Source organism: Lissotriton helveticus, chromosome 1_1, assembly GCF_964261635.1.
Source record: "Lissotriton helveticus chromosome 1_1, aLisHel1.1, whole genome shotgun sequence".
Taxonomy (NCBI): domain Eukaryota; kingdom Metazoa; phylum Chordata; class Amphibia; order Caudata; family Salamandridae; genus Lissotriton; species Lissotriton helveticus.
The window spans coordinates 1,996,128,429-1,996,155,026 of NC_136057.1; the positions used below are offsets into that span (position 1 = coordinate 1,996,128,429).

Here is a 26,598-nt window from a genome sequence, read left to right on the forward strand (position 1 = left end):
GGAACTACAGCTGGGTTCTTGGTTAGTTGATGGAAGGAGCTCTCTGTTATTGTCATGTCATGTGTCATGTCATGTCAAAGGTTCTTATATAGCGCCTTATCACCGCAAGGTCTCAAGGCGCTTGCTTTGGGAACCCGTCCTGGCTTTTCCCTGTGAGATAACCCCTACTGGGCATCCCCAAGGTGAAAGCCAGGCATCTCGCCGCGGGGGGGGGGGCCGTAGTGGAGATTAAGCAAGCTATTGCCCAGAGTTGCAGAGTGTGAACACGTGATTCGAGTAGGCACCGAAGCGTGAATTATCTAGTCTGTGGACATTTGGGCTCAAGACCCTGCCGCATCGGGAATTGAACCCTGGTCCCGGGTCTGACCTCTGCTTCAGGGTCTGCCTCCTCTAACCAGTGAGCCACACTTCTCCACTTATTGATAAAGCTTTTTTTTGCACTCTTCAAAGGTTGTTCCTATGATTCTTCCAGTACAGAGATAGTGATATTCATGCACACATCTGCCTGAGCACACAGACATTTTATGAAGATGCTAAATATAGAGCGGGGTTTCTTGTCTTGCTTCATGGTCATTGACTCTTCTGGTAAGCAGTTGGCTGGCTCTACCAATTCAGGCTACATATAAAGTTTAAGATTCAGATGCTTGAGTTAGGGCCTTATTTAGAGTTGTGTGGACAGAGTAATCCACCAGAAATAAGCTGCAGTACCCGGTCCGCCACACTTGCAATGTACCTGCTCTATTTAGAGTTGGGATAACAGACATGTTTCTGACAGTGGAGCCTACCTTAGGTCTGCCGATGAAACCATTGACTGAAGCCCCCGACTGACATTGAGCCATCATTCTATTAAGGGTGGATGTTCTAACATCATATTTTCGTATTTGGGACTGCAAGCAAAAACCTAGCTGTCCTGAACAATAAATAGCATTAACAATCCTCAAACGCTAGATAAAAACTCCCAGTATGTCTAGGCAATTAATGTTTTGTTTTTCAACAACAATCTCTCGCTTTGGAAATCTGTTTAAAAAAAACAAAAAAACATTTGCTGAGTGAGCACATTGAAAATGATACCCCAATGCAAACAAAATGTTGGTGCTTTGGTACAGAGATCTCTGCCTGCTGAGCTATCTATAAATAAGTTGCCCTGCACTCCACCAGGGCATAAGAGTACATCCATCCCAACAAACAAGCAGCCAGGGGCAAGAAGGCCGCACAACCCGGAGTAGTCACTTTTTCAAAAGCTCCCATGTTGCCTGACTCTAATGGGCGGTACAAAAGGGGGTGGTGATGGACGGAGCATCCGAACCAATCAAACACTCACACCCAGTCAAAAGATCTGGGTTGAATCCATCCCCGTTCTTTAGCCGACTCTGCCACCCCAGTTCAGACATGGCTATATGCAAATCAGTCTGACCCTGTGCCTCATGGGAACAGTCCAGCACGAACTGCAAACCCATGCCTTCCCTGGACCGGAAACAAGTTTCCGAGGACCGGTTTCTGGCATTACAGCCGTCTTCAGCCCGGCTTGCTTGAATCCAGTGGCAAAGTGAGCAAGGGGCTCACGTCTGAGCATACCCTGCCACACTTATGGCGGCCAAAAGCGGTACAAAAGGGGGTGGTGATGGACGGAGCATCCAAACCAATCAAACACTCACACCCAGTCAAAAGATCTGGGTTGAATCCATCCCCGTTCTTTAGCCCACTCTGCCACCCCAGTTCAGACATGGCTATATGCAAATCAGTCTGACCCTGTGCCTCATGGGAACAGTCCAGCCCGAACTGCAAAGCCATGCCTTCCCTGGACCGGAAACAAGCTTCCGAGGACCGGTTTCTGGCATTACAGCCGTCTTCAGCCCGGCTTGCTTGAATCCAGTGGCAAAGTGAGCAAGGGACTCACGTCTGAGCATACCCTGCCACACTTATGGCGGCCAAAAGCGGTACAAAAGGGGGTGGTGATGGACGGAGCATCCGAACCAATCAAACACTCACACCCAGTCAAAAGATCTGGGTTGAATCCATCCCCGTTCTTTAGCCCACTCTGCCACCCCAGTTCAGACATGGCTATATGCAAATCAGTCTGACCCTGTGCCTCATGGGAACAGTCCAGCCCGAACTGCAAAGCCATGCCTTCCCTGGACCGGAAACAAGCTTCCGAGGACCGGTTTCTGGCATTACAGCCGTCTTCAGCCTGGCTTGCTTGAATCCAGAGGCAAAGTGAGCAAGGGACTCACGTCTGAGCATACCCTGCCACACTTATGGCGGCCAAAAGCGGTACAAAAGGAGGTGGTGATGGACGGAGCATCCAAACCAATCAAACACTCACACCCAGTCAAAAGATCTGGGTTGAATCCATCCCCGTTCTTTAGCCCACTCTGCCACCCCAGTTCAGACATGGCTATATGCAAATCAGTCTGACCCTGTGCCTCATGGGAACAGTCAAGCCCGAACTGCAAAGCCATGCCTTCCCTGGACCGGAAACAAGCTTCCGAGGACCGGTTTCTGGCATTACAGCCGTCTTCAGCCCGGCTTGCTTGAATCCAGTGGCAAAGTGAGCAAGGGACTCACGTCTGAGCATACCCTGCCACACTTATGGCGGCCAAAAGCGGTACAAAAGGGGGTGGTGATGGACGGAGCATCCGAACCAATCAAACACTCACACCCAGTCAAAAGATCTGGGTTGAATCCATCCCCGTTCTTTAGCCCACTCTGCCACCCCAGTTCAGACATGGCTATATGCAAATCAGTCTGACCCTGTGCCTCATGGGAACAGTCAAGCCCGAACTGCAAAGCCATGCCTTCCCTGGACCGGAAACAAGCTTCTGAGGACCGGTTTCTGGCATTACAGCCGTCTTCAGCCCGGCTTGCTTGAATCCAGTGGCAAAGTGAGCAAGGGACTCACATCTGAGCATACCCTGCCACACTTATGGCGGCCAAAGGCGGTACAAAAGGGGGTGGTGATGGACGGAGCATCCGAACCAATCAAACACTCACACCCAGTCAAAAGATCTGGGTTGAATCCATCCCCGTTCTTTAGCCCACTCTGCCACCCCAGTTCAGACATGGCTATATGCAAATCAGTCTGACCCTGTGCCTCATGGGAACAGTCCAGCCCGAACTGCAAAGCCATGCCTTCCCTGGACCGGAAACAAGCTTCCGAGGACCGGTTTCTGGCATTACAGCCGTCTTCAGCCCGGCTTGCTTGAATCCAGTGGCAAAGTGAGCAAGGGACTCACGTCTGAGCATACCCTGCCACACTTATGGCGGCCAAAAGCGGTACAAAAGGGGGTGGTGATGGACGGAGCATCCAAACCAATCAAACACTCACACCCAGTCAAAAGATCTGGGTTGAATCCATCCCCGTTCTTTAGCCCACTCTGCCACCTCAGTTCAGACATGGCTATATGCAAATCAGTCTGACCCTGTGCCTCATGGGAACAGTCCAGCCCGAACTGCAAAGCCATGCCTTCCCTGGACCGGAAACAAGCATCCTGGGACCGGTTTCGGATTCATAATCCTCATCAGCCAGGCTATCTTGAATCCAGTGGCCAAGAAAACAAGGGACTCACGTCTGAGCATACCCTGCCACACTTAGGGCGAACAAAGCGATACAATAGGGGATGATGGACGGAGCGTTTGAACAAATCAAACACTCACCCCCAGTCAACTGATCTGGGTTTAATCCATCACCATTCTTTAGTTCACTCAGCCATTCCAGTTCAGACATGGCTATATGCAAATCAGTCTGACCCTGTGCCTCATGGGAACAGTGCAGCCCGAACTGCCAAGCCATGTCTTCCCTGGACCGGAAACAAGCATCCTGGGACCGGTTTCGGATTCATAATCCTCATCAGCCAGGCTATCTTGAATCCAGTGGCCAAGTAAACAAGGGACTCACGTCTGAGCATACCCTGCCACACTTAGGGCGAACAAAGCGATACAAAAGGGGATGATGGACGGAGCGTTTAAACAAATCAAACACTCACCCCCAGTCAACTGATCTGGGTTTAATCCATCACCATTCTTTAGTTCACTCAGCCACCCCAGTTCAGACATGGCCAGAAACCGGTCCTCTGAAGCTTGTTTCCGGTCCAGGGAAGGCATGGCTTTGCAGTTCGCGATTTATTCAAACGCTCCGTCCTTCATCCCCTTTTGTATTGCTTTGTTCGCCCTAAGTGTGGCAGGGTATGCTCAGACGTGAGTCCCTTGTTTACTTGGCCACTGGATTCAAGATAGCCTGGCTGATGAGGATTATGAATCCGAAACCGGTCCCAGGATGCTTGTTTCCGGTCCAGGGAAGACATGGCTTAGCAGTTCGAGCTGCACTGTTCCCATGAGGCACAGGGTCAGACTGATTTGCATATAGCCATGTCTGAACTGGGGTGGCTGAGTGAACTAAAGAATGGTGATGGATTAAACCCAGCTCAGTTGACTGGGGGTGAGTGTTTGATTTGTTCAAACGCTCCGTCCATCATCCCCTTTTGTATCATTTTGTTCGCCCTAAGTGTGGCAGGGTATGCTCAAACGTGAGTCCCTTGTTTACTTGGCCACTGGATTCAAGATAGCCTGGCTGATGAGGATTATGAATCCGAAACCGGTCCCAGGATGCTTGTTTCCGGTCCAGGGAAGACATGGCTTGGCAGTTCGGGCTGCACTGTTCCCATGAGGCACAGGGTCAGACTGATTTGCATATAGCCATGTCTGAACTGGGGTGGCTGAGTGAACTAAAGAATGGTGATGGATTAAACCCAGATCAGTTGACTGGGGGTGAGTGTTTGATTTGTTCAAACGCTCCGTCCATCATCCCCTTTTGTATCGCTTTGACTCTAATGGGCAGCTACCAATTGACCATTCATTTAACTGTTTATACAAAGAAGAGAGGCAACAAATTCAGTTGAATATGGAAAAACAATGAGCATAAAAACAAAACTCATAAGTCCTCACCAATATGGTAGAATATTCTTCTTTATTCATATTTCTTCAAAACCTCTGTAAACACATTTCGCCTTGCAAAGGCTTCATCAGGGTGACAATTGTATATCAACAGGTTTTCCACACAAGCGTAAGGCGCAGAGATTGGACAATGGTTTGCTATACTGCAGCAGAAGATTGAGGGAGATGACCTGACTGCAAACCGTACAGGGCAATTTTGAGTATTAACCGCGGGATCACGGTGCGGTCGCGGGATCACGGTGCGGTACATTGTTGGACTCTGAGATTACTAAGAAACATTTCAATGGGTCGCTTGATTGAAATCTACTGAATTTCTTTTTTCACAACAGATTTTATTGAATAATCAAGCAAAACAATGAGTGTGGTACCCCACAGTCAGGAGAAACCACCACGCAGATGAAGACATCACATAAAACAGGATTGGAATCTGAATCAAACATATTGCAAATCGCTTTTAAGCAACCTACCCCCACCCGTTCCCATCCCCAACACCCAACCGCCCTCAACCAATCCCACCCCGCAATCCCTCCCTAACCCCATGCACATGCGAAGAAGAAACAGCTGTAAATACGTATAGAGTGGTCGGTCTGGCACCAGACACAGGCCTACACCAAGGGGGAAGCTCAGAGTTCTTCCTCGGGGTCAACGGGGGGGTCAAGCGGCAAGTCTCTATACTCGGCCCACCTTTTCCATATCCGAAAGTGTTTGCAGGGTATGCTCAGACGTGAGTCCCTTGTTTACTTGTGCTTCAAAGATAGGGCGCTCCAGGCCCATGCAAAAGTCCAGACCCGCCCTCCAAACACACAGGGGGGGAGCCCGTTCGTCCTTCCACGCCCGCGCCAGGTCTCTCTTGGCCAGTACCAACCCCAACAGCAGTAGGTGGCGCTTATAGCGATTCCCTCCCACCCCCTCGAGAATATGAAGCAAACCTAAGCGATGTGTTCGGGGCAGGTCCCATCCTAACACTTCAGACAAACAACTCCACACACCCCTCCAAAAGCCAGCAAGCCTAGGACACAGCCACAGGGTATGGAGCAGCGAGCCAACCTCTGCACCACAACGCAAGCATTCCGGCGATGCAATCAGTCCAGCTTTCCAGAGGCGTTCACGCGTAAAATAGGCCCTGTGGAGGACCTTAAATTGGATGAACCTGAGCCTCATCGCGATTGCCGTCCCACGCGGGGATTCCAGGGCCTCTCGCCAGTCATCCTCGTCTAGAGACCCGACATCAGCTTCCCATGCCGTCCGCAGGGGAAGAAGGTCGGAGGCGCAGTGGGTGACCATCGTCTGGTAAATGCGGGACACCTTTTTGTCCCCAAGCTCCCCCATGAACAGCTTCGCCTCGATAGGGCTAAAGTCGGGGAGCGACTCCAGGTCGGCAATGTACGGTGTGAGCGCATGCCGCAGCTGTAGGTAACGGAAGAACTGAGTCCGCGGCAAGTGGAACTCCTCACTCAGGACCTGGAACGACTTAAGAGCAGCACCAGACAGCACATCACCCAGCGACGATATCCCGATTGCATCCCAGCCACCAAAACCCGGCAAGGAGGCCAGGGCAGGCAATCTGCCATTACGCCACAGCGGCGTTTCCGCCGTCAGCCTACCCCACCAGCCCATGCGTCGCAATGCCTGACGCCAAACAAGGAAGACTGTCTTCGTAACACTAGGCAAGCCCCGACGCAGCCGGGCGGAGTAGAGGAGCATATGGAGGGTATTATCGCCCATAAGTGCGCGCTCTAATGCATATGCCGGGTCGCCTCTATCACCATACCACCAGTCATTAAGGACGAGTAGGTGAGCTGCTTGGTAGTAGGACAGAAGGTCCGAGGTGGCGAGTCCCCCACAGTATGTAGAGAGGAAGCACGTGCGTAACGCCACCCTGGCCGAACCCCCGGCCCACAGGAATTGCCCCAGGACCGAGTTCACTCGCCGAAACCAGGAAGCCGGAACCGAGTGGGGATAATTTTGCAATTGGTATAGAAGGCGTGGAAGCGCCACCATCTTAAAGATGGCGGACCGGCCAAAGATGTTAAGAGGCGTCCGGGACCATGTTTTAACGTCGGTCTGCACCCGTTCCCACACCGGCAGCACAGAGCGTTCCCACGCGAGGGTCGCGGACTCAGACAGGAACACCCCTAGGTACTGCAGGCCACCAGTCGCCACACGCAGGTCCAGCGTCCAGGGGTCCGACACTGCACCGCCACCCAGGACCCACAAGGTGGATTTGCTGAGGTTGAGGTATAAGCCGGATACGTCACCAAAGACCCGCATTATTGCCAATACCCGCAGCCCAGAGCGACGCAGGTCGGTCAGGAAGAAAAGGACGTCATCCGCGTACAGCGCGATCCTATCGGAGAGGCCCTGGGGCCATACAAATCCTCGGAGTTGCGTGTCTATACGCACCCAGGCGGCCTACGGCTCCATAGCCAGGGCGAAAAGATAAGGGGAGAGAGGGCATCCCTGTCGGGTACCCCGGCCAATACGGAATGTCTCCGACACAGCCCCGGCAACACGCACAGCGGCCGTGATGTCTGTGTACAGTAGTTTAATATAGGATATAAAAACAGGGCCGAGGTTGAGACGGGGTAGTAGCGCAAACAGGTAAGTCCAGCTCACCGAGTCGAACGCCTTATTAATGTCTGCAAGCAATAGAGCAGCCTGCTCACCCATGGCTCCCATGGCCCCAATCGCAGCCCACGCACGCCGAATATTATGGCGTGTAGCCCTGCCGGGCATGAAGCCCGATTGGTCGGGGTGTACCAGGTCCGCTATGTAAGGAAGCAACCGATTTGCCAGGGCCTTAGCCAGTATCTTGGCTTCTATATTGAGCAGCGAGATGGGGCGATACGAGTCGTGACTATCAGGGGGCTTACCCGGCTTCGGAAAAACCACGATTTCAGCATGGCGCCAATCAGGCGGCAGCCTGCCCCGAGTACGCGCCGCTTCCAGAGCACACCGAAAATGGGGTCCCAATTGCGTGTAGAATTTCTTATAAAATTCACAGGGATAACCGCTTGGCCCGGGGGCTTTACCCGCATTGAGCTGTCCCAGGGCCTCCCCAAGTTCCTCCGCCGTGAGAGGAGCATCCAGAGATTCCCTGACATCATCAGACACCATTTTAGGGGGTAGGTCATCGATGAACTTGGCAACATCCTCACCCGTCAGGTTATCACATGGGGCATATTGCGCTCCAAAGTAGGCGGCAAAGCTCGCCGCTAGGCGGACAGGGTCAGTAATGGCTGTGCCATCTTCCGCCAGAAGACCGGGCAGGGTGACAGGGTTGATGCTATATTGGCAGAGTCTATAAAGCATAGAACTCGACTTGTCACCCCACTGGCAAATCCTGCTCCGTGTGGCCAGCCACGCCTGTCTGGCCTCGTCTAGCAGGACTGACGCGTAGGACTGCTGCGCTTGGAGTAGCAGCCGCACACCAATATCGTCACCCCCCCACGACTCCGCCGCTCCAATGTCTCCACTTGTGCCGCAGCTGCCACGATCGCCTCTCGACGATCCCGACGAGCCGCAGAGGCCCAAGCGATATCCACCCCTCTCATCGTGGGCTTCAAAGCCTCCCACACCACGACCGCGTCGATATTATCAACAAGGTTCTCCCGCCAGTAGTGATCAATGGCTTCCCGGAGGTGCTTAACATAGCCAGGTTGCTGGAGATGCCATGAGGACATCCTCCATCGAAAGGGCTGTCGTGTCTTGAGAAGTTCTACGTCGATCGAAACTGGGGAATGATCAGACAGCCCCCTAGGCAAAATCTCCACCGCACACACTCTGCTCATGCACACTCGGGGAACAAACAAGTAATCCAGGCGAGAAAAGGAACCATGTACCGCAGACACAAACGTATATTCACGTGAAGTAGGGTGCATATGTCTCCAAGCATCCATCCAGCCCAGGGCATCACACATCGCTCGCAGCTTCATAGAGGGAGGGGAGAGGGGAAGAGGGGGGTCTAGCCCTCCCGGCCCTCGGCGCCCCCTGCGGTCCATGCAAGCATCCATCACCTCGTTCCAGTCACCCCCAACCACCGCCAGGGACTCTTGGACATCCCCCCATACCTGGAAAATCCACTCAGCCAGGGCCCATTGCAGGGGCATAAACACTCCCAAGAACTACGGGCTCTGTACCCACCGTGCCCCTGACAAACAAATAGCGACCCTGCGGGTCCGCCCACGTCTTCACATGTACGAAGTGCACCCTACGGTGGATCAGCACAGCCACCCCTCTGGACCCCCTGGTAAAGCCGGCATGGTACACCTGGTGATAGCCCAATCGCTGCAAACTGAGTGCTTTCGACCCCATCATATGTGTCTCCTGAAGCAGAAGCACATCGGCAGTGGCCCTCTTCCCCCAGCGCAAGACCGCCCCACGTTTCACCTTGTCTAACAACCCCCTGACATTCCACGTGACTACTCTTAGGGACTCCACTGGGAGCCTGTGCGTAGTATCAACCATAGTCAGATGGAGTCCGCCAGGAAGGCCCCTCGTGTCCACACCACCCACCACTCAACAACAGCCGCATATTCATAAAAAGCATGTGCATCCCCCCCTTGCCACCCAAACACCCAAAAACTGTAGGGGCTGCTAAAGCCAGTCCCATTCCAACTCCCCACACCCCCAACCCCCCTCCCCTACACCTCATAGAACCATGAAGCATCTGTCGCGGCATGGGCGATCCCAAGCCCAAAACAGAGGGCACAGGACCTACCATGCCAATGGATCCCAACTCCCTTAGGCCCATCCTCACTACCCCCCCCCCCCCAAAAACAAACTCCTACAAGGTAGGAGTGGGACAGCCCCCAATCGGCTGTACCCGAGCCAGTACCCACCACCCCACTCAACTTCCACGAACATAGTAACAAGAAGACATCGAGGCATCAGGAAAGCGTCCAAGGCGCCGGGCCACCGCCCCCATTCCACTCAGTCTCAGTAGCCACGCTACCCAGCCAGGAGCACAGAGTACCTGAAAGCAGCAGTGTCACTTCCCGGACATGTCAGAGTCCTCGGGTCCGTGGCCTCCCGGCGCACCAGCGGCAGAGGCCGAACGCTTCCGCGATCTAGATCTCCGGTTTCTCTTACTCTTGGACGGGTGATCTCTGCGTTCCGGTGAGGAACCCCTCGAGGACCCGGGATTCAATCCCGGCTGGTCATGCGGCCGCAGCGCCACAGTTTCATCCGTCCAACGAAACAAATCCTCCGGAGTGTCAAAAAACAATGTCTTGGACTGGAAAATCACTCTCAGACGAGCCGGGTACAGCAGGGAGTATTGGAGACCCAGACCGCGGAGCTTCGCCTTGGCATTCATGAAGGATTGTCGTTTCTGCTGCACGATTCTGGTATAGTCGGGGAACACCATGATCTTGTGATTTTCATAGAGGATGGCATCTTTGGACCTCGCCTCCCTCAGGATAACGTCGCGATCGTGGTAGTTCAGTATCCGAGCGATCACCGCCCTGGGCCGCTCACCCTCCGGCGGCCGTTGGGTCAAGGCGCGATGGGCGCGCTCAATGATGAAGCACGAGGACAGGCCCTCCGGAGGCATCCAGCTCAGCAGCCACTGGGTAAGAAATTGCGCCATGTCCCCCTTCTCGCACCGTTCCGGAAAACCAACAAATCGGAGGTTGTTGCGGCGGGTGCGACCTTCAGCATCCTCAGCCCGCAGCGCCAGATTCTTCTGCACCGATTCCACCACCGCCAGCCGTTTCTTCAAGGACCCAACATCGTCCTCCACGACAGATATTCTGGACTCCGCCTCAGTAATCCGCGCCACCGCATTCCGCAGGTCTTGGCGGATCAGGGTAACATCTGCGCCCACCGCGCCAATTTTAGCGTCCAGCATGTCCCGGGATTGGGTGATGGCGGCCATGAGCGCGGTATTATCCGGGGGGGGGGGCGGTGGATGCTGACCCCCACCCGACGGGCCCGGTCCCCCAGTTGGCCCCGTGAATTTGTCGATGGTCGGTTGCTTGGATTGGCTGCCGCCCCCACCTCGGGTCATGATCGCCGCCTGTCCACGGGCCTCCAACAATCAACACAGCCGTGGCAATGGGGATCCCCACGCCCGTCGTCCACTCCAGTGGGGACTCCGTCTGCCAGGCACGACCCTCCACCAGAAGCGGGCAGCCGGTGTCCCCCTTCTCGTCACAGTCCAGGCAAGGTATAGCAGGCACCGGGAAACACCCCCTCACCACTCATGGCCCTCAGGGCGATCGATGGGGCCCGTCCACTTGCTGCCCACCCGTGGGCCTGTCGTCTCCGCCAGCGGTGTCTGGGGGTCCAGGAGGGGGCGTCCACAACTCGCCGCCCGCCACAGGGTCCGCCGACTGACACCCCGCCGTGAAGTGGGCCTCCAATGCAGAGAGGCAGCAGCCAGGCGTCCTCCACGGTCAGGAGCTGCACCCAGCCATCCTCGGGCGGGAGTCGCGAAAATTGAGGCCCCGGCTCCGCCGGGTCCGCTAGGCCCCTCGTAGGCTGTGGGCGACCCTCGCCCCTTCAAGGCAGTGGCACTGCAGTCGGGTCACGGGGGGGGGACCGATCCCGCCCCCGCTTGTCTTGCTGGGTCGTTAGCAGCCCAGGGAATGCGGCAAGGCCGCCGCGCCACTCAGGTGTCTCCCGGGCGGGGAGCGCCAAAATTGAGGTCCCGGCTTCAGCGCCGCACCAGGCCGCTCTCCGTCGCCAAGCGCCCCGCAGCAGTCAAGGCGCCGACGTCCCCAGTGACCGCACCGGAGGATGGCCAGAGCTCTCCGCAGCAATCGCCTCGCTCAGGGAGTGTGGCAGAGGCTCGGGGACAGGATAAGTGGACGGATAAGGCTCGGGCAAGCGGGAGCTCTAGGAAGCTGCGACCGCCATTGCCGCGCTCGTAGCCACGCCCCCGAAATCTACTGAATTTTGACAGTGGGGTTTTGTTGTTACTGTCCAATCAGTCTTTCCCTGCTCCTTACGCTTGTGTGGATAACCTATTGATTTGCAATTTTTGCCCTGATGAAGCCTTTGCAAGGGGAAATGCGTTAACTGCATGTTTACAGTGGTTTTGAAGAAATTTGAGTAAAGAAGAATATGCTACCATATTGCTGAGGACCTACAATTTTATTTCATGATAATTGCTTTTCCATAATCAACTGCATTTGTTACTTCTCTTCTTTGTATTTACATTCGTCCAACGACCTGGTGGAATGCAAAACAGCCCACCATACTTTAAATAAGGACTTTAATCTACTCCGACGGTGACAAACGCGGAAAGTGTTACTTTAGGAAATAGATGAGATTCTGCTAGTGGAGCAGAGATCCTGCCTAAGAAGAGATATGATGTCTGTCTAGCCTCAGTTGCTTAGAAATGCTGTATACATAAATGAACATCACATTACTTCAGATGTTCAGTCCTTGCTGACTGATAGGGTGAGTATTTATCTCTTACCTACACCTACACAAGAATCCAGATATTAGGGCTGTTGTTCAGGCAAATGAGCATGAATGAAGGAGTGAAAAGGCATATAAAGCGCACAGCTACTCATTGAATGTGCGGGCGCTAATTCTAATTGATAAAACTAATGTGTAAAAGAAACAAGAACATAAATCATTAGCAATTCAGGCAGGGTTAACAGCTCAAGAAGATAGTTGAAAAGTAATTAGCACCCCTGACCCTTCTCTGTCTGTAATTCCGCTGCACAGATCCATCCTGAAGCAAGATGCCCAGTGAGGGGTGAATGCCTGATGCTCCGCATCAGTGATTTAAAAGGGTATTTGAAGTGAAGTTTCAAAAGTGGAGGATTGGCACCTGAGGTTACCTGTTCTGCATTTGAGGGGAAGGCCAGTATTAGAGGAGTTGCAGGACTGGTTTTCGTGATGCTCAGTATTTCCCGATTGATCGGGGAGCCACTGGTTATTGGCTGGACTACCATAGAATCCGTGCTAGTACAGGTGACTAGGAGATCACACTAGTGGCCCTTTGTGTCCATGGCTTCTGGCTGTTCTATTGCCATTGGCCCTTCTCCATTCTTAACCTTCCTGGGAAATTCTTAAAATGTTTATATGACTCAACTCTCTTTAAAGCGGTCCCTGTTGCAAAAGCTTAGAGAAAACAGAATGTCGATCATGTTTTCTAATAGAAGAATTACAAAGCCTTGAGAGATATGTCTCTTTAGAAAAGAATGGTGGGTGAAAGAAGGCTGGTCTCGGGCCCCTTCAAAATGGAGGATGTAAAACTGTTAACGTGCAAAACATGCCTTTTAACTCCAATGCGTTACAAGCAATGTAAAGGTTGTGGTGATTTTTTTTATATTTTCTGTACAAAGAAGAAATTTCAGCTCCACAGAAAATGGGTTGAGAGACTACATCCAAATGTTATTACTCCCTTTAAGATCATTCACTGATTGTATTTTTATTTAATAGATCTTTTAATTCAGTATATACGATATTCTTAAGCATATATATAGAATGGCATAGAATGTCAGAATATCACGGAATACCCTTTACATTAAATCAGTTATCAAAATTGCTTTTCATTTTGTTGTATTTTTTAACTAAAACAGGTCAAAATTATACTCACAGAATAAACAGTAGACCAAAAGCTGTCCCAACACGCACCAAACATGGTGCTTCAGAGCCTTCTGAAATTAAAACCTTTAACGTGTCTCACTGCTCCCAAGATCAATTCATGTACAAAAGTCTGATAATATTTTTAGAACGCACACTATTTCTGATTGTTTAGGTATGACATTATACACTTCTATTTAAACATAGCACTCACTGGCACATAATGTTGGAATAATGCATTGTGTTGTTTCTTTATTACAGACTTTATACATGAGTACACATGGGAAAGAATTATAGTCATAGCAAGTCAAAATTACCCCCAGGGTGCATGTGTGTATATATGAATGTATTTTTGCTTGCATGCTGTGAATTGGTGTGTGTATGTGTATTATTATTATTATTATTTGATATTTATTGAGCGCGGGGTACCCCCAACGGGGGTGTCCGGGCGCTGAGGAATGCAGGAAGGAGTGGCAGTTGCTAGTTTATAATATTAATTTAGTTGGCTGAAAATAAGAAGGTTTTCAGTTTGCTCCTGAACTGAGTACGTACTTGTGTATGTACTTGTGAATGGTGGGTTTCTGCCTGCGCGCTAGTGAATGGATGGAGTAAGTGTGCATGTACATAGGTGAGTGTCATTAGGTGTTTGCATGTGTGGCCCACCCTCCCTCCTGCTCCGTATACCTGCCACCACTGGCTATACAGGGTTGTTGTACCATGTTTCTGAATATCTGTGCTGGATGTGTGTTGTGGTGTATTCCTGGGGGTTTAGTGGCCCCAGGATGGACTACATCTCAGAAGATGGAGGTAAGAGAGTGAAGAAACTTCAATGTGTGTGACTGCTGGCTCGATTGTCATGATGACCCATATGCCCTCATTAGTAGAAGCCCAGTTAACTGCAATATGTGCTGCTGGTACTGCACATATCACAACTATGATTTTTGTGGTAAATATCAGCAAGTCAAACCTGATAGTTGTCCAGGGACACATTCCTTGTATTTATTGGCCATAATCCTCAAAATAATCGGCTCAGATTGTCCCTAAATATACACTCATAATGAGGGCCTTAAGAGCTGGGAAGCTAATGCAGTCTGCATGTGGCTACAAAAGTCATCAATCCTTGTACTGAAAAATTTACTTGCCATTTCCTTTTTCAGGAATGTTTGACTTTCTTGGATTCAACCTTCCATATCATATCATAGAATGGTGTCCATGTGCAAATCATTTTGCGTCTATCTTAATGCCACCACCCGAAGGTATTAACACTATTCCTAATCACACCAGTGCAAATACATGTTGCACACTTGCATTATCTTTCAGATATCTTTAAGATATGTGCAATGCTGTTTGCTCGTTTCCCTGCAATGGCCCAAGATTCATAATGGTAAATTACTTCATTTCATATTAACTGAGGTTCTGCATTTTTGAGAGTGTGTCAATTTGCAAACTTCGTATAGACCCAACAATGAGTGGCACTAAGGGGCTAGCTGGAGGTCCCAGAAGAACTTATTTCAGTTATAGTTACATCTTCGGCTAAACCTGCGTTCAGAGTTGACTGGGAACAGGTTACATCAACGATGAGAAACGGTACAGGCCAATGCCATAGAAAACAAATTCTAAAGCTCCCAATGGTGTGAGGAGCAGCTTCACATTCAGTCTAGCATGAAGGCGACCTCACCATTTTTTATTTAAATCTCTGATTTCATCCCATGCCACATCTGACCAAAAATGGTGTGCATCTGGCCATAGGCCTAGACCATGAAGAACAGAAGGAGGGAGGTAGTGAAAAGGTACAGTTCAAAGAGAAATGTATATTACAATATGTCAGCGTCACAGGTGAGTCCAAAACTTATGACTGAGCAAGGTGCTTGAAAATCATCAGTCTAGCCATGAATGCAGCATCGGGCACAGCACTTGGCCCACATCGGTAAGCGTCAGTCTATAGTCAGTACGTCAGAAGAGATGGGAGGGAAAACTAGAAAGTTGTATAAAAATATGGCAATGCCATTGGTAACACAATTTACAGCTGGCGGATCAATCTGGCATTTCCCATAATAGTTACTACTACTGCATTTTATATGGGATTTGTTGAGTATTGTTACCACAACCATATATTTGCCTTCATGATAGAGAGGCGTGAAATAGAAGGCACATAGGAAATAAGGGTCCTTTAAAGCAAATAGTAGTTTTTTAATGTATTAATCTTTTAGTCCTCATGTGTGTAATACTTCTGTTCTTGTTCCAGTAGGCAACAAACTGGTTCTATAATATAAACGTACATAGTTGTTTATATCTAAAGGTAACAAACAATGTCTGTTGCTTTAGGGTAACACTGTGGAGTACAAATCAACATCCTATACGAATGGTGTCATCAAATGCTCTTTCATTTCACGAAATAACATTTCAACACAAGCAAGAGCTGCCACCCAACAAGAATTTTATCTATTCCTGGGATATGGACCTTCTGAGAGTGGTAAGTGAGATTTACATGCAATGATGAAAGCACAATAAATTGGGAAAGAGGTGATGGACACTCATTAACTTAAGATGCAACCCATGGTGCAGTATGGTGTTGGTAAGGGGACTGTGAGAATTCTAAATGTTTTTTTTAAATGTTATGTCATGTTATACTTACTTATAAAGTGCAAAGCTGCCCCAGAGCGGGGCTTCCAAGCACTCGCCTACTACACCAAGAGGATGAATTACAGAGTCAAAGCAGAAGGACCTAAGCTACAAACAGCCAGGTCTTCAGTTGCTTTCTAAAAACAAGTATGCTTTGGAGTATTACATAAAGATATAGGCAGGTTGTTTCATAGAACCAGAGTCATTGCCTGAAAAGAGCAAACACCCGACCTGATCCTATTGATTGATACAAGGTATCACAGTCAAATTCCAGTGAGCTAATTGGAGGGCCCAAGTAGGCTTATTTGACTGCACCGGGGATGCCAGACTAAGCACCCTCTGCTTGTACATAAATAATCTGATGGACTAAGCATAAGGCTTTGAACTAAATACATGTTTCTGTTCGGAACCAATGAAGTTTACCAAGCAGCTTAGAAACAGCGCTGAATTTAGGCAGATGACGTTTGTGGCTGCATTTGGAGCAATATGCAGCCTATTTGTGACATGCCTATGGTGCCCAAATACAGAATATTGCAATAGTCAAGGCGAGATTTGATTAAAGACTGAATTATCATCCGCCAAACCTGAGGGTGGAAAGGCAGATCATGGAGTCAAGCCTTCTACGAGTGTCAAAAAAAGTTCCCTACAGTGCCTTGACTTGTGGTTCAAACAATAGAGCATCATCGAGCCAGATCGACACATTTGTTACAGCTGATTTGGGCTTGGTATGGGATCCTAACACCCCCGACCACCAGTGGTCACCCTAACCTGAAAATGCTTTGCTAACAAGATAGGCTTTCAGCTTCAAGCATTTAGAATGCATCCAATCAGCAATGGAGGTCATTCAATTTTAAAAATTGACAGCACTCTCCATCGACCCCACAGACATAAAGACGAAAAGCTGTGTATCATTTGCATAGTATGCCGAATATATTTCAAAAGATTTCACCACATCCGCCAAGAGCCTAACGTAGATGTTAGAGTGTGGACTTAGGGCTAAGTCTTGAGAAACACCATGTTCTAGAGTTCTCGTAGAAGATGAAAAAGGAAGGGATATCACCTGAAAGATTGATTCCTTAAAAAGCGGCAAACCAGGCCATGCCTTGCCCCAAACTTTAATCTCATAAAGTCACCGTAACAGCACCTTTTACTGTGTCAAAAGCGGCGCTTACATCTAATAAAATAATCGCAGTCGAGCCTCCTTCGTCCGCGAATAAACGCAAAGTCTCAGTCACCATAAGGAGAGCAGACTTCGTAATGTGGGAGGGTCTAAACTCATTCTGCGGGGCATTTAGCAACTGATCTTTCTCTAAAAAGGCAATCTGGAGATTATTCACCTGCTCTCCACTACCTTTGCCAAGAACAGTAGGAGAGTTATGGTCGATAATTTGCAGGCTAGACTGGCTCAAGTGAGGGTTTTTTAAAAGAGGAATAACTTTGGTGTGTTTCCATGCAGTGAGCACCACAGCAGTGGATACAGAGAGATTTCCTAGACTTAAAAATGTAGGAATAAGGAACTCCTGCATTTTAATTATAAGTTCAGCTTTAAGAAGGTCATCAGGAGAACCCGACTGAACTTTACTCATAAGGGAGATGAAGGAGGTATTGTCCAGCATGTCCAATATCCTCAACTCATACTCCTGCAGTATGCTGCCCAGCTTTAATATGAGGCCATCAACCTCAGTTATACAAGAGTCAGCAGAACAATGGATATAAGTATTGTTGACCTTATTTAAGAAATAGTCCATAAACTTGTCACAACTTTCGTTAGATGCAGCGGCCAAATGCAGGTTAGATGCTGGTTTAGTCAAGTTGTGGACTATGGCATACATTTCTTTGGAGGGGTTGCTACTTAAAAAAAATGTTATTAGCATAGAAATCAGCACTGGTCTTAATTTTGTGATAAACTTTCATGGCTCTCATTGTTTTAGCTAAGGCGTCATATGATTTCCTCCCGCTGCGTTCAAGCATTTTACAGCTCTTTTTTGTGCAATCAATTTTTCATCAAACCAGGAAGCTAAAGGCCTCTTTTCGGCCGCCAGAGCGCACAGGTACAAAGACATCCAAAGCAGAGGTTAACCAAATATTTGTCATCAATACAGCTGACTCAGCGTTCCGGTCATAATTAGGAGTGTTAACCTGAATATGGTTGCCAAATGTCTTAATGTCCAGTTTCTGCCATTGCCTTCCACCAGCAGGTTTGGCTACAACAAAACCTGAGGCACTCTGGCTATTCAAATACATTGGGACCATAAAGTGATCTGACAGCACCACTGGGAGTGGGAAGGATACTCTGAGGTTGGGTAAACTGGAGAAGATGGGATCTAAGAAATGCTCTGCAGCATGCGTACGGCCTATCACTAATTGATTCACTTAAATGGCTTCCAAGTCATTGTAAGAATGTGAGCATAGCTGCCATCAATCTGCTCAAATGCAAAACAACAGTTGATGGACAGAATGCAGAACAATGTCATACATTCACCCCAGTACAGAGATCTGGGCCTAACTCCATCGTTTTGTTTGCACTCCACACCACCCCAGTTCAGACATGGCCATATTGTGGTAAATAAATAATTAATTACCGGGTCTATTTTTCGGAATCATTAATAAACAGATAGCTCAATAAATAAGAGTCAAGATTCGAGGTAGCTGGAGTTTGCAGGTTTTAATACAGCATAAAGGACAGGAACAGGACAACCTGCACGGGAATAGGATGGCAGCTGCCGGGGGGCAGGATCTGGAAAAAAAGCATAACCTTTAATAACAGTGCACAATATTTATAGTTAAACAATTGCATTGCAGTAAATACAGTAGGCGTAGCAGTGGGCGGGGTTTGTAGCAGTCGCGAAAGATAAGGCAGAAAGTAGGTGTAACAAGAGGCGTATACATAGACATGTGATGTAAACGTAACAGAATATGTCATGAATGGGGCGGAAACATGGAGGGGGCTACCTAAGGAGCCGGGACCTCTGACCTAGTGGTGTGCGCAAACTGGCAATGACGTGTTACCAGGAGGAGCTGGGGGCTATGACTTCTGCACTAGAAGAGGAGACGAAAGTCTGGAGAGTCAGAGCGACATGTACCTAAACACTATCTAGTATCTGATGTTTAGAGAACATGTTGATAGAATCCAAAAGTTATCAGGGTAAAGGCTAACAGACTCTAAGACTGGTGCATGCATTATTCTACATGTAGTGCGGGTGCAAGGAATATTAAATGACCATTAATACAGTATTTCTCTTACATGGAGACGTAAAGGCTAGACTATGACTGAAACTATTGATGCGATTCAGTAGCTTAGGAATGCAGAGAAGGAGGGCTGGACTGATAACTAGAATCATAACATACTCTTGGCAGACTGGCAGGCAGAGCCAGGCACTGTGAGGCAGGAAGTAAGTGAAGGGTCAGGGATACAGGTGGGGGCTGTATCGCTCCTCAGCGAGGGTTCAGGAGACAGGAGCTGAATCTGGTGTCCGGGCCCTTTTGAGGCCTAGAAACGGGGACTTTTACTGAATTAACGTGTACACTGTGAAACGTGGCAACATAGCTTTACATAGGCTTAATACTCGTAGCTTTCACGAGAACTGGAAACTGGCATACTAGAGATGGACACAACTGTAATTGTGTCTTTAATCGATCATAAGGGAATACATATGCATATTAATCATGCACATATAACATAAGATGGGGAACACGTAGGGACACAGATCATGGCAAAATTTACTTTTCCACATTCCCTCCTTGTCACTACGTTTCCATCAGGAAACATCAATATTCATGATACCATCTATCATTTCATACAGTATCATTTGCTCGTCTCGAATTGTCTTGGAACGGGACTTAGGACTAGGACTTGGAATACAGGATGTAGCACAAATGCCGCAAATCGCAGGGCCACATTGTAAACAGAGGCAGCAACTGAAAATGATCATTACTGCTATACCTAGGAATGACAATACTTTCCATCCCCAGGCAGATATGATACTCCAGAGCCAACCGGACCATGTCCAGGTGCCTGGATTCTGGTGTAACTGATGGGCAATTTTGTGAAGTCTGGTTATAGCTGAATAAACAGACGGCGCGTTATTAGGAATGAAAATGCAGCAACTAGATCCGATGACTCTACATGCTCCTCCTCTATCGGCCAGTATGACGTCAAGAACGAGACGATTTTGGAGCACAACAAATCTCATAGCAGATTGCTCTTCAGTTAAGTTACCTAGAGCAGAAGTAGTCTCATTCACTACCGCTTCAAGGGTTCTGGTTAACCTACGGATTAGCTTGCTATTCTGGATAGGTCCTATAAAGAAGAAGAAACCTCTATTGAAGTCTGTATACTGTTCTAGAGCAGTTTCAGTTTGATCGACTATTGGGGACTCGATCTCTCTTTTATGTCTAACATGTACTAGATGTGTGTTTCTGTGATAATCAGATGGGGCTAGAAAAACTGGCGGCAGTAGGAAGGCAATATAACATGTTCCATCCCAATCGAGGGGCAGACGAACATATGCGGTCTGACCACAAACAAAATAAGAATGACGTGAGGCTTTGAAAATAAATTTCCCACTGTCACTGTACTTGACAATAGTAGTACAATCACTATGTCCTACATGTGCGGAACCATTCTTTCTGACACATAATTCGCCTTTGACTGGTAGTACTGAAATAGCGGGTAGATCTGGAGTAGTATCGGACTGAACATTCAGGACCATGAAATTCGAAGAATAATTACCTAAATCATACACTTCATTTTCTAGATCTAACCCTGTTCTATGGGAAAGACCTTGCTTGTCTGGAAAACATGTACTATTCAAAAGGGACATATCAGTTGAGGATAACGTTAACGTGGACCATGCTCCACACGAACCATTATGTGAAAACGGATAAGGAAAAAGTGGCAGAACTCCCTTCGGTGTCTGGAAAGGGGGGAGTCGACCACACACACAACAATTAGTGGCATTGCTGGTCTGGTGTGAATAGTGTAGCATTCTAATAAACGTGTTATTTCTCATAGCAAGACGATAGGATAGCTCGTGAGGAGGCAGATCACTAAATGTGTGCTCTACTGTAGCATTAGAAAACTTATTTACATGAGAAATTGGAAAACATAAATGCAATGCATAACTTGTGCAGGTAACCATCAAACTCAAAAACATAAGAAAACATAGAATAATGATACATCTGATAGAGTTTTGACTGACTCTCTCACTATGGGGGTCTATCTCATACATGTCAGAAACCTGTCTAACCGTTTCACCCGAGGGGGACTTAGACAATTAAACTGGCTGACTTATTTTACTAGACCGGAGCTTCTTTTTATACTCCTGCTGCGGAGTTTCCTCTAACAGGGGAGGCTTGGAATCAAAGTTTGTAGCGGGACAGTCCTTAGAAATAGGGCAGTTTTTAAAGTTCTGGCAGTCCTTGAAAATGGAACAATCCAAAGTTTTTATGCGACATCCATGAAATTTCTTGACGTGAGACAGGTGCACCCAGCCCTTGCGGCCTTCCAACTTCACGGCCGTGCGGGTGGTCAGAAGGACAAGTTGAGGCTGTCTCCAGCGGGGCTCCAGCGGACTTGAACGATCAAAATTCCGGACAAGCACTAGACTTCCTGGAATGATTTCATGCGGTTTCACCTCGGTATTGTCTGGAAATGCGGCGGCAACCTGTGAACGACAAGAGTGTAGGGCAGACATCAAGGAAGCTAGGTAATCTGTCAGCATATTACTGGAAACATCTGTAATACTTCGGGGTCTAGGTGTACCCCACATGTTCGGGGGGCGGCCGAATACGACCTCATAACGGGACAGACCTGATCTGGAATGTGCGACCATGCGCATATAAAATAGGGCGACTGGCAGAGCTACTAGCCAGTCTACACCTTTCTCTTTACATACTTTGGCAATGCGGATTTTTAGGGTCTGATTATGTCTCTCTACGAGACCTGCTGCTTCAGGATGGCGTACACAATGAAACTTCCACTGGTACCCTAACAGAAGGGAAACATGCTTCATTAACTCTGATGAGAATGGCTGGCCGTTGTCTGAATACACGACCCTAGGGAGTCCATAACGAGGGAAACATTCACGAACCAACTGCTTGGCAGTGGTCGCGGCAGTGTAATCTGGGACTGGATATGCCTCTGTCCACCTGGACAAAGCGCATACAACTACAAGGACATACTTGAAACCTCGACATCGCTCCATCTGAATATAATCCATCTGGAGGACCTCAAAAGGGTGGTCAGGAGGCTGGAATCCCCCTTGTTCCACCGGGACACTTTTACCTGGATTAAACTGACAACATATCATACAGGTACGGACTTTCTGCTTGGCTGCAGCTCGTAAATGCTTGTTGAACCAAATGTTCTGGATACTGTCTAACATAGCTTTTTCTCCTAAATGTGCAGGACTATGTGCGGTATTAATAATGACTTGAACCATTGAGTCGGGGAGAAACCATGTGGCTTTTCCCTTCGTCAACCATCCCTGATCTGTCTGGACCCCTCCTTGTTCGGACCATTTCTTGATTTCATCGGGAGTAGCATGTGACTGGATATCTATGACATCTTGAGTGGGGTCCTTAACTGTCATACATGTAGTCGGATCTGGAGTGTGTGTCTGTGTCGTGTTAACTGGAATGTCTGGAGTCTGGGCTGTAAGCTTGGCTGTTCGGTCTGCTAGATCGTTACCTTGGGAAATAATGTCAGTGACTTTCGTATGTGCTTTGCACTTCATAATAGCGATAGCTGTCGGTAAATGTATTGCATCTAACAGAGCTTGGATAAGGAGACCATGCTGAATCTTGGTTCCATGAGAAGTCATAAAACCTCTTTCTTGCCAGAGCACTCCAAAGTCGTGTACAACTCCGAATGCATAACGTGAATCTGTGTATATGTTTACTTTCAGGTTCTTGGCACGTATGCAGGCTTGGGTCAGAGCAACTAGCTCTGCTGCTTGAGCGGACAAAGTGTCAATACGGTGTGTCTCTATAACTTCAGTGTCAGTAGTCACTGCATACGCGGCTACTAGTTCTCCTGTACTTGTTCTCATACATGAACCATCCACATAAAGTGTCAGGTCGGGATCTGGTAATGGAATATCTGTCAGGTCTTGTCTTGGCTTTGTCATGGTGTTAACTACTTCCACACAGTCATGTGTGGCAGGATTTGAAGTAACTGACGGTAACAGTGTAGCAGGATTCAGAACGTTGCAGCGTCTGATTTCTATGTGTGGCTGGAACAGTGTCAATTCATAACCTGTTAAACGTGCAATTGTCAAGTGCTGAGTCTGTGTTCGGTTTAAAAGAACTTCCACGGAGTGTGGAACTTGTACTGTCAGGGAATGTCCTAACACTATGGAATCACTTTGTCTGATGGCTAGTGCTGTGGCTGCAACTGACTTGAGGCACGCAGGCAGAGCCTGGGCTACTGGATCTAATGTGCTCGAAAAATAAGCACAGGGCTTGTATTGTCCTGCTTGATCTTGTGTGAGAACAGATAATGCTGTACCTTCACGTTCTGTGACAAAAAGTGTGAAAGGCTTACTGTAGTTCGGTATAGCTAGAACAGGAGCTTGGCATAAGGCTTTCTTTAATTCATTAAAAGCAAGTGTATGTTCAGATGTCCAAGGGAGGACAGTCGATACGGCTGCCTCCTGTGTCGTTAACTGTATCAGTGGCTTGGCTAGAAATGCATACTGAGGAATCCATTGTCTGCAATAAGAAGTGAGGCCGATAAAAGCACGTACCTCCTTCTGGGTCTTGGGCTGAGGAAGACTCGCTATTAACTGGATACGGTCTGGTGTCAACTGCCTACCCCTCTTGGACAGTAAGTGGCCTAAATAGATCACTTGCTGGACACAGAATTGAAGCTTCGAAGGGGACACCTTGTGCCCCATCTCGGCTAGGAAATACAGAACTGTAAGTGACGCACGCTCGCAGTCACGTTCAGAACGGGCTGTGATCAGTAGATCATCGACATACTGGAGCAGGGCAGTGTCAGTTGGCATGTGAATATTGTCTAGTTGTCTCTTGAGTGCTTGACTGTAAATACTAGGACTTTCTGTGAAACCTTGAGGAGCTCGTGTGAATTTATAGCTCCTTCCATTTAAACAGAATCCGAAAAGAAACTGGCTGTCTGGATGAATCGGAACACTGAAAAATGCGTTTTTGAGGTCGATTACAGTAAAAAATGTAGCTTCAGAATCAATAGCTGTCAATAGGGATGAAATATCTGGGACAACTGGGTACTGGGGAATGATACATTTATTAAGTTCTCGAAGGTCAATCACTAATCGATATACTGGAGGTGCATTTGGATCAGTACGTTTCATGACTGGAATGATAGGAGAATTACATACATTGGAGTCAGTTTCTACAACTACTCCTGGAGCAATAAGCTCCCCAATAATTTTGGATAAGGCTGCTACAGCCTCAGGTGGCAATCTGTACTGTCTGATTCGTGGTAACACTACACCTGGTTTGAGAGTCACACGATGGGGTGTGATTTGCATAAAACCAACATCAGTTGGACCTTGCGCCCATAGATGCTGGGGGACATTCAGTAATCTTGGATCAAAATCACGTAATACATAGTGACCCTTAAAGTCACGTAAAAACAAACGTATTCCTTCTGGGGAGCAGCAAATAACTGCACCTAATTCTTTTAATGTCTTAATGCTTAACAAATTTTCTGGACATGACTTCGTAAGTAATAAATCAGTAGTTCGGGACAATGGACCTACTTCTAGAGTAACTGGTTTGGAAATCTCGTTAACTATTGGCTTTCCTGAAAATCCAAGGGAAACATTTCTAGAGCCTGAGAGCGGAGCCCCTGGAACCTCGTCATGACTGATAGTAGTCCTACTTGCCCCTGTATCAATCAGAAACTTTCTGTCTTTCCCTAATACTTGACTGTGAACATAGGGACCCTCTTTATCTACAGGTATCTCGATGAGAGGCAAGCCTACCTCCCTCTCTAGGCTGTTTCATGAATACTGCTGGTACTCTGGATACTCTGACTGTGCATACTGGTACATCTGCTGTGTAACATGCTGTGTTGCAGCAATAGGCTGCGGTACTGTAACTGTCTGTTGTGCATTCTGTGGTATCTGAGAAGTCTGTGAAACTTGTTCTTGTCTAGGCGGACGTGGTCTTTCTTTAGTCTTACCGGTAGCTATGTTGTGTTTCAGAACTGCACACTCGTTTATAAAATGACCTGGCTGTTTACAATAATTGCAGGTCCCTTTAACAGGAACTGCAGGATGACTGGCTTGATTCGTACCCCTCTTCTGACTGTCTTGTGGAACAGATTGTGCAACTAATACTTTCATTTTCGTATCTTTCATACGTTTCCTTTCATGATCTTGCTCTTCTCTGATTCTATTCTGGTGATACTGAAGCATCTGTAACATTTGGGACGGAGTATTAGCTTGCCAAGTACTTTCGACTTTCAAAACTCGGTTTTTAACTTGTGGGCTTGAATTCTCGACTAGTTTAGTAACAAAAAGATGAGGGTATGACTCACTACTCGTCTTCAAACCACTGTTAATACTAAAACATTTCTCAAATCTAGAATAGAAATCACTAGTGTCTTCATCCTGTTTCTGTTTACATGCTGAGATTGCATCCCAGTCTTCCTTTTTCGTGGCTAGTAATCTTGGCAAAACTTGTATTAATAGTTCAGGTAATTCTTTACATTTCTCTCCTAGACCGGTACCTGGTACACGTGTTTTATCTTCAGCTTCTAGAGCTGTCCAATCAATCTTTTTCTCTCCCACCTCCCATTCTTTTTCCTTGAGTTTTTCATATACCCCTGCGGGCAACAGGACCTTTAACATTTTAATTATATCTGGATACGTATATTCTCCCATGCGGAGCATGTCTTTTAATTCTCGATGGAACCCTGCTGGATCTTTATCGTGACACGGAATTAACTTCTTCATCTCTAAGAGTTCCATCTTTGTAATCGGGGTGTAAACAAATACTCGTTGCATTTCACCACCCGCTGTCCTAACTGGGTGTACTTCTCGTAACGGATGCTGTCTGTCTATATAGAATGGTTTATTTTCGGGGGGTGAGACATGAACAAAATGCGGATTCAGGAACGTTCGGTATTTGTGGCGCTGTTCTAGAACGATACTAATTAAATCGGTACCTAGACCTTTCCACCTATACTGGAGTAGCTCGTTCAGAACATCATGTAACGGACCTGGATCAGAATGCTGACCCTCATACAGTGTAATGAGGTGCTGGATCATATACATACCCACCAGTCGCTGCTCGGCTGGGGGCAATTTCAGAAACATTTGTGCCACTATTTCGTCTGGAAAAGTGGTAGAATCAGTAGCCCATCGGACTGCTGATCGGGCTAGTTCTTGTTCATGCATGGTACTAAGTTCACTATAACCGATTCGTGATTTCAGAATGTGATCGGTAGCTTGAAATACTTGCTCTAGAGAACCTTGTTCTGGTGCTGGAAGA

General features: G+C 48.0%; 1 protein-coding gene across 4 annotated transcripts in view; it reads left to right on the forward strand.

Annotated features, from left to right (window-relative positions):
• LOC144755443 (putative ferric-chelate reductase 1) overlaps positions 1-26,598 on the forward strand; it is a 552,454-nt gene that overhangs the window by 304,665 nt on the left and 221,191 nt on the right. For all 4 annotated transcript variants that reach the window (XM_078644381.1, XM_078644371.1, XM_078644398.1 and 1 more), the window contains one exon: positions 15,820-15,967. In XM_078644381.1, the coding sequence (XP_078500507.1) occupies positions 15,820-15,967 (148 nt within the window). The remainder of the gene's footprint in view (positions 1-15,819; positions 15,968-26,598) is intronic.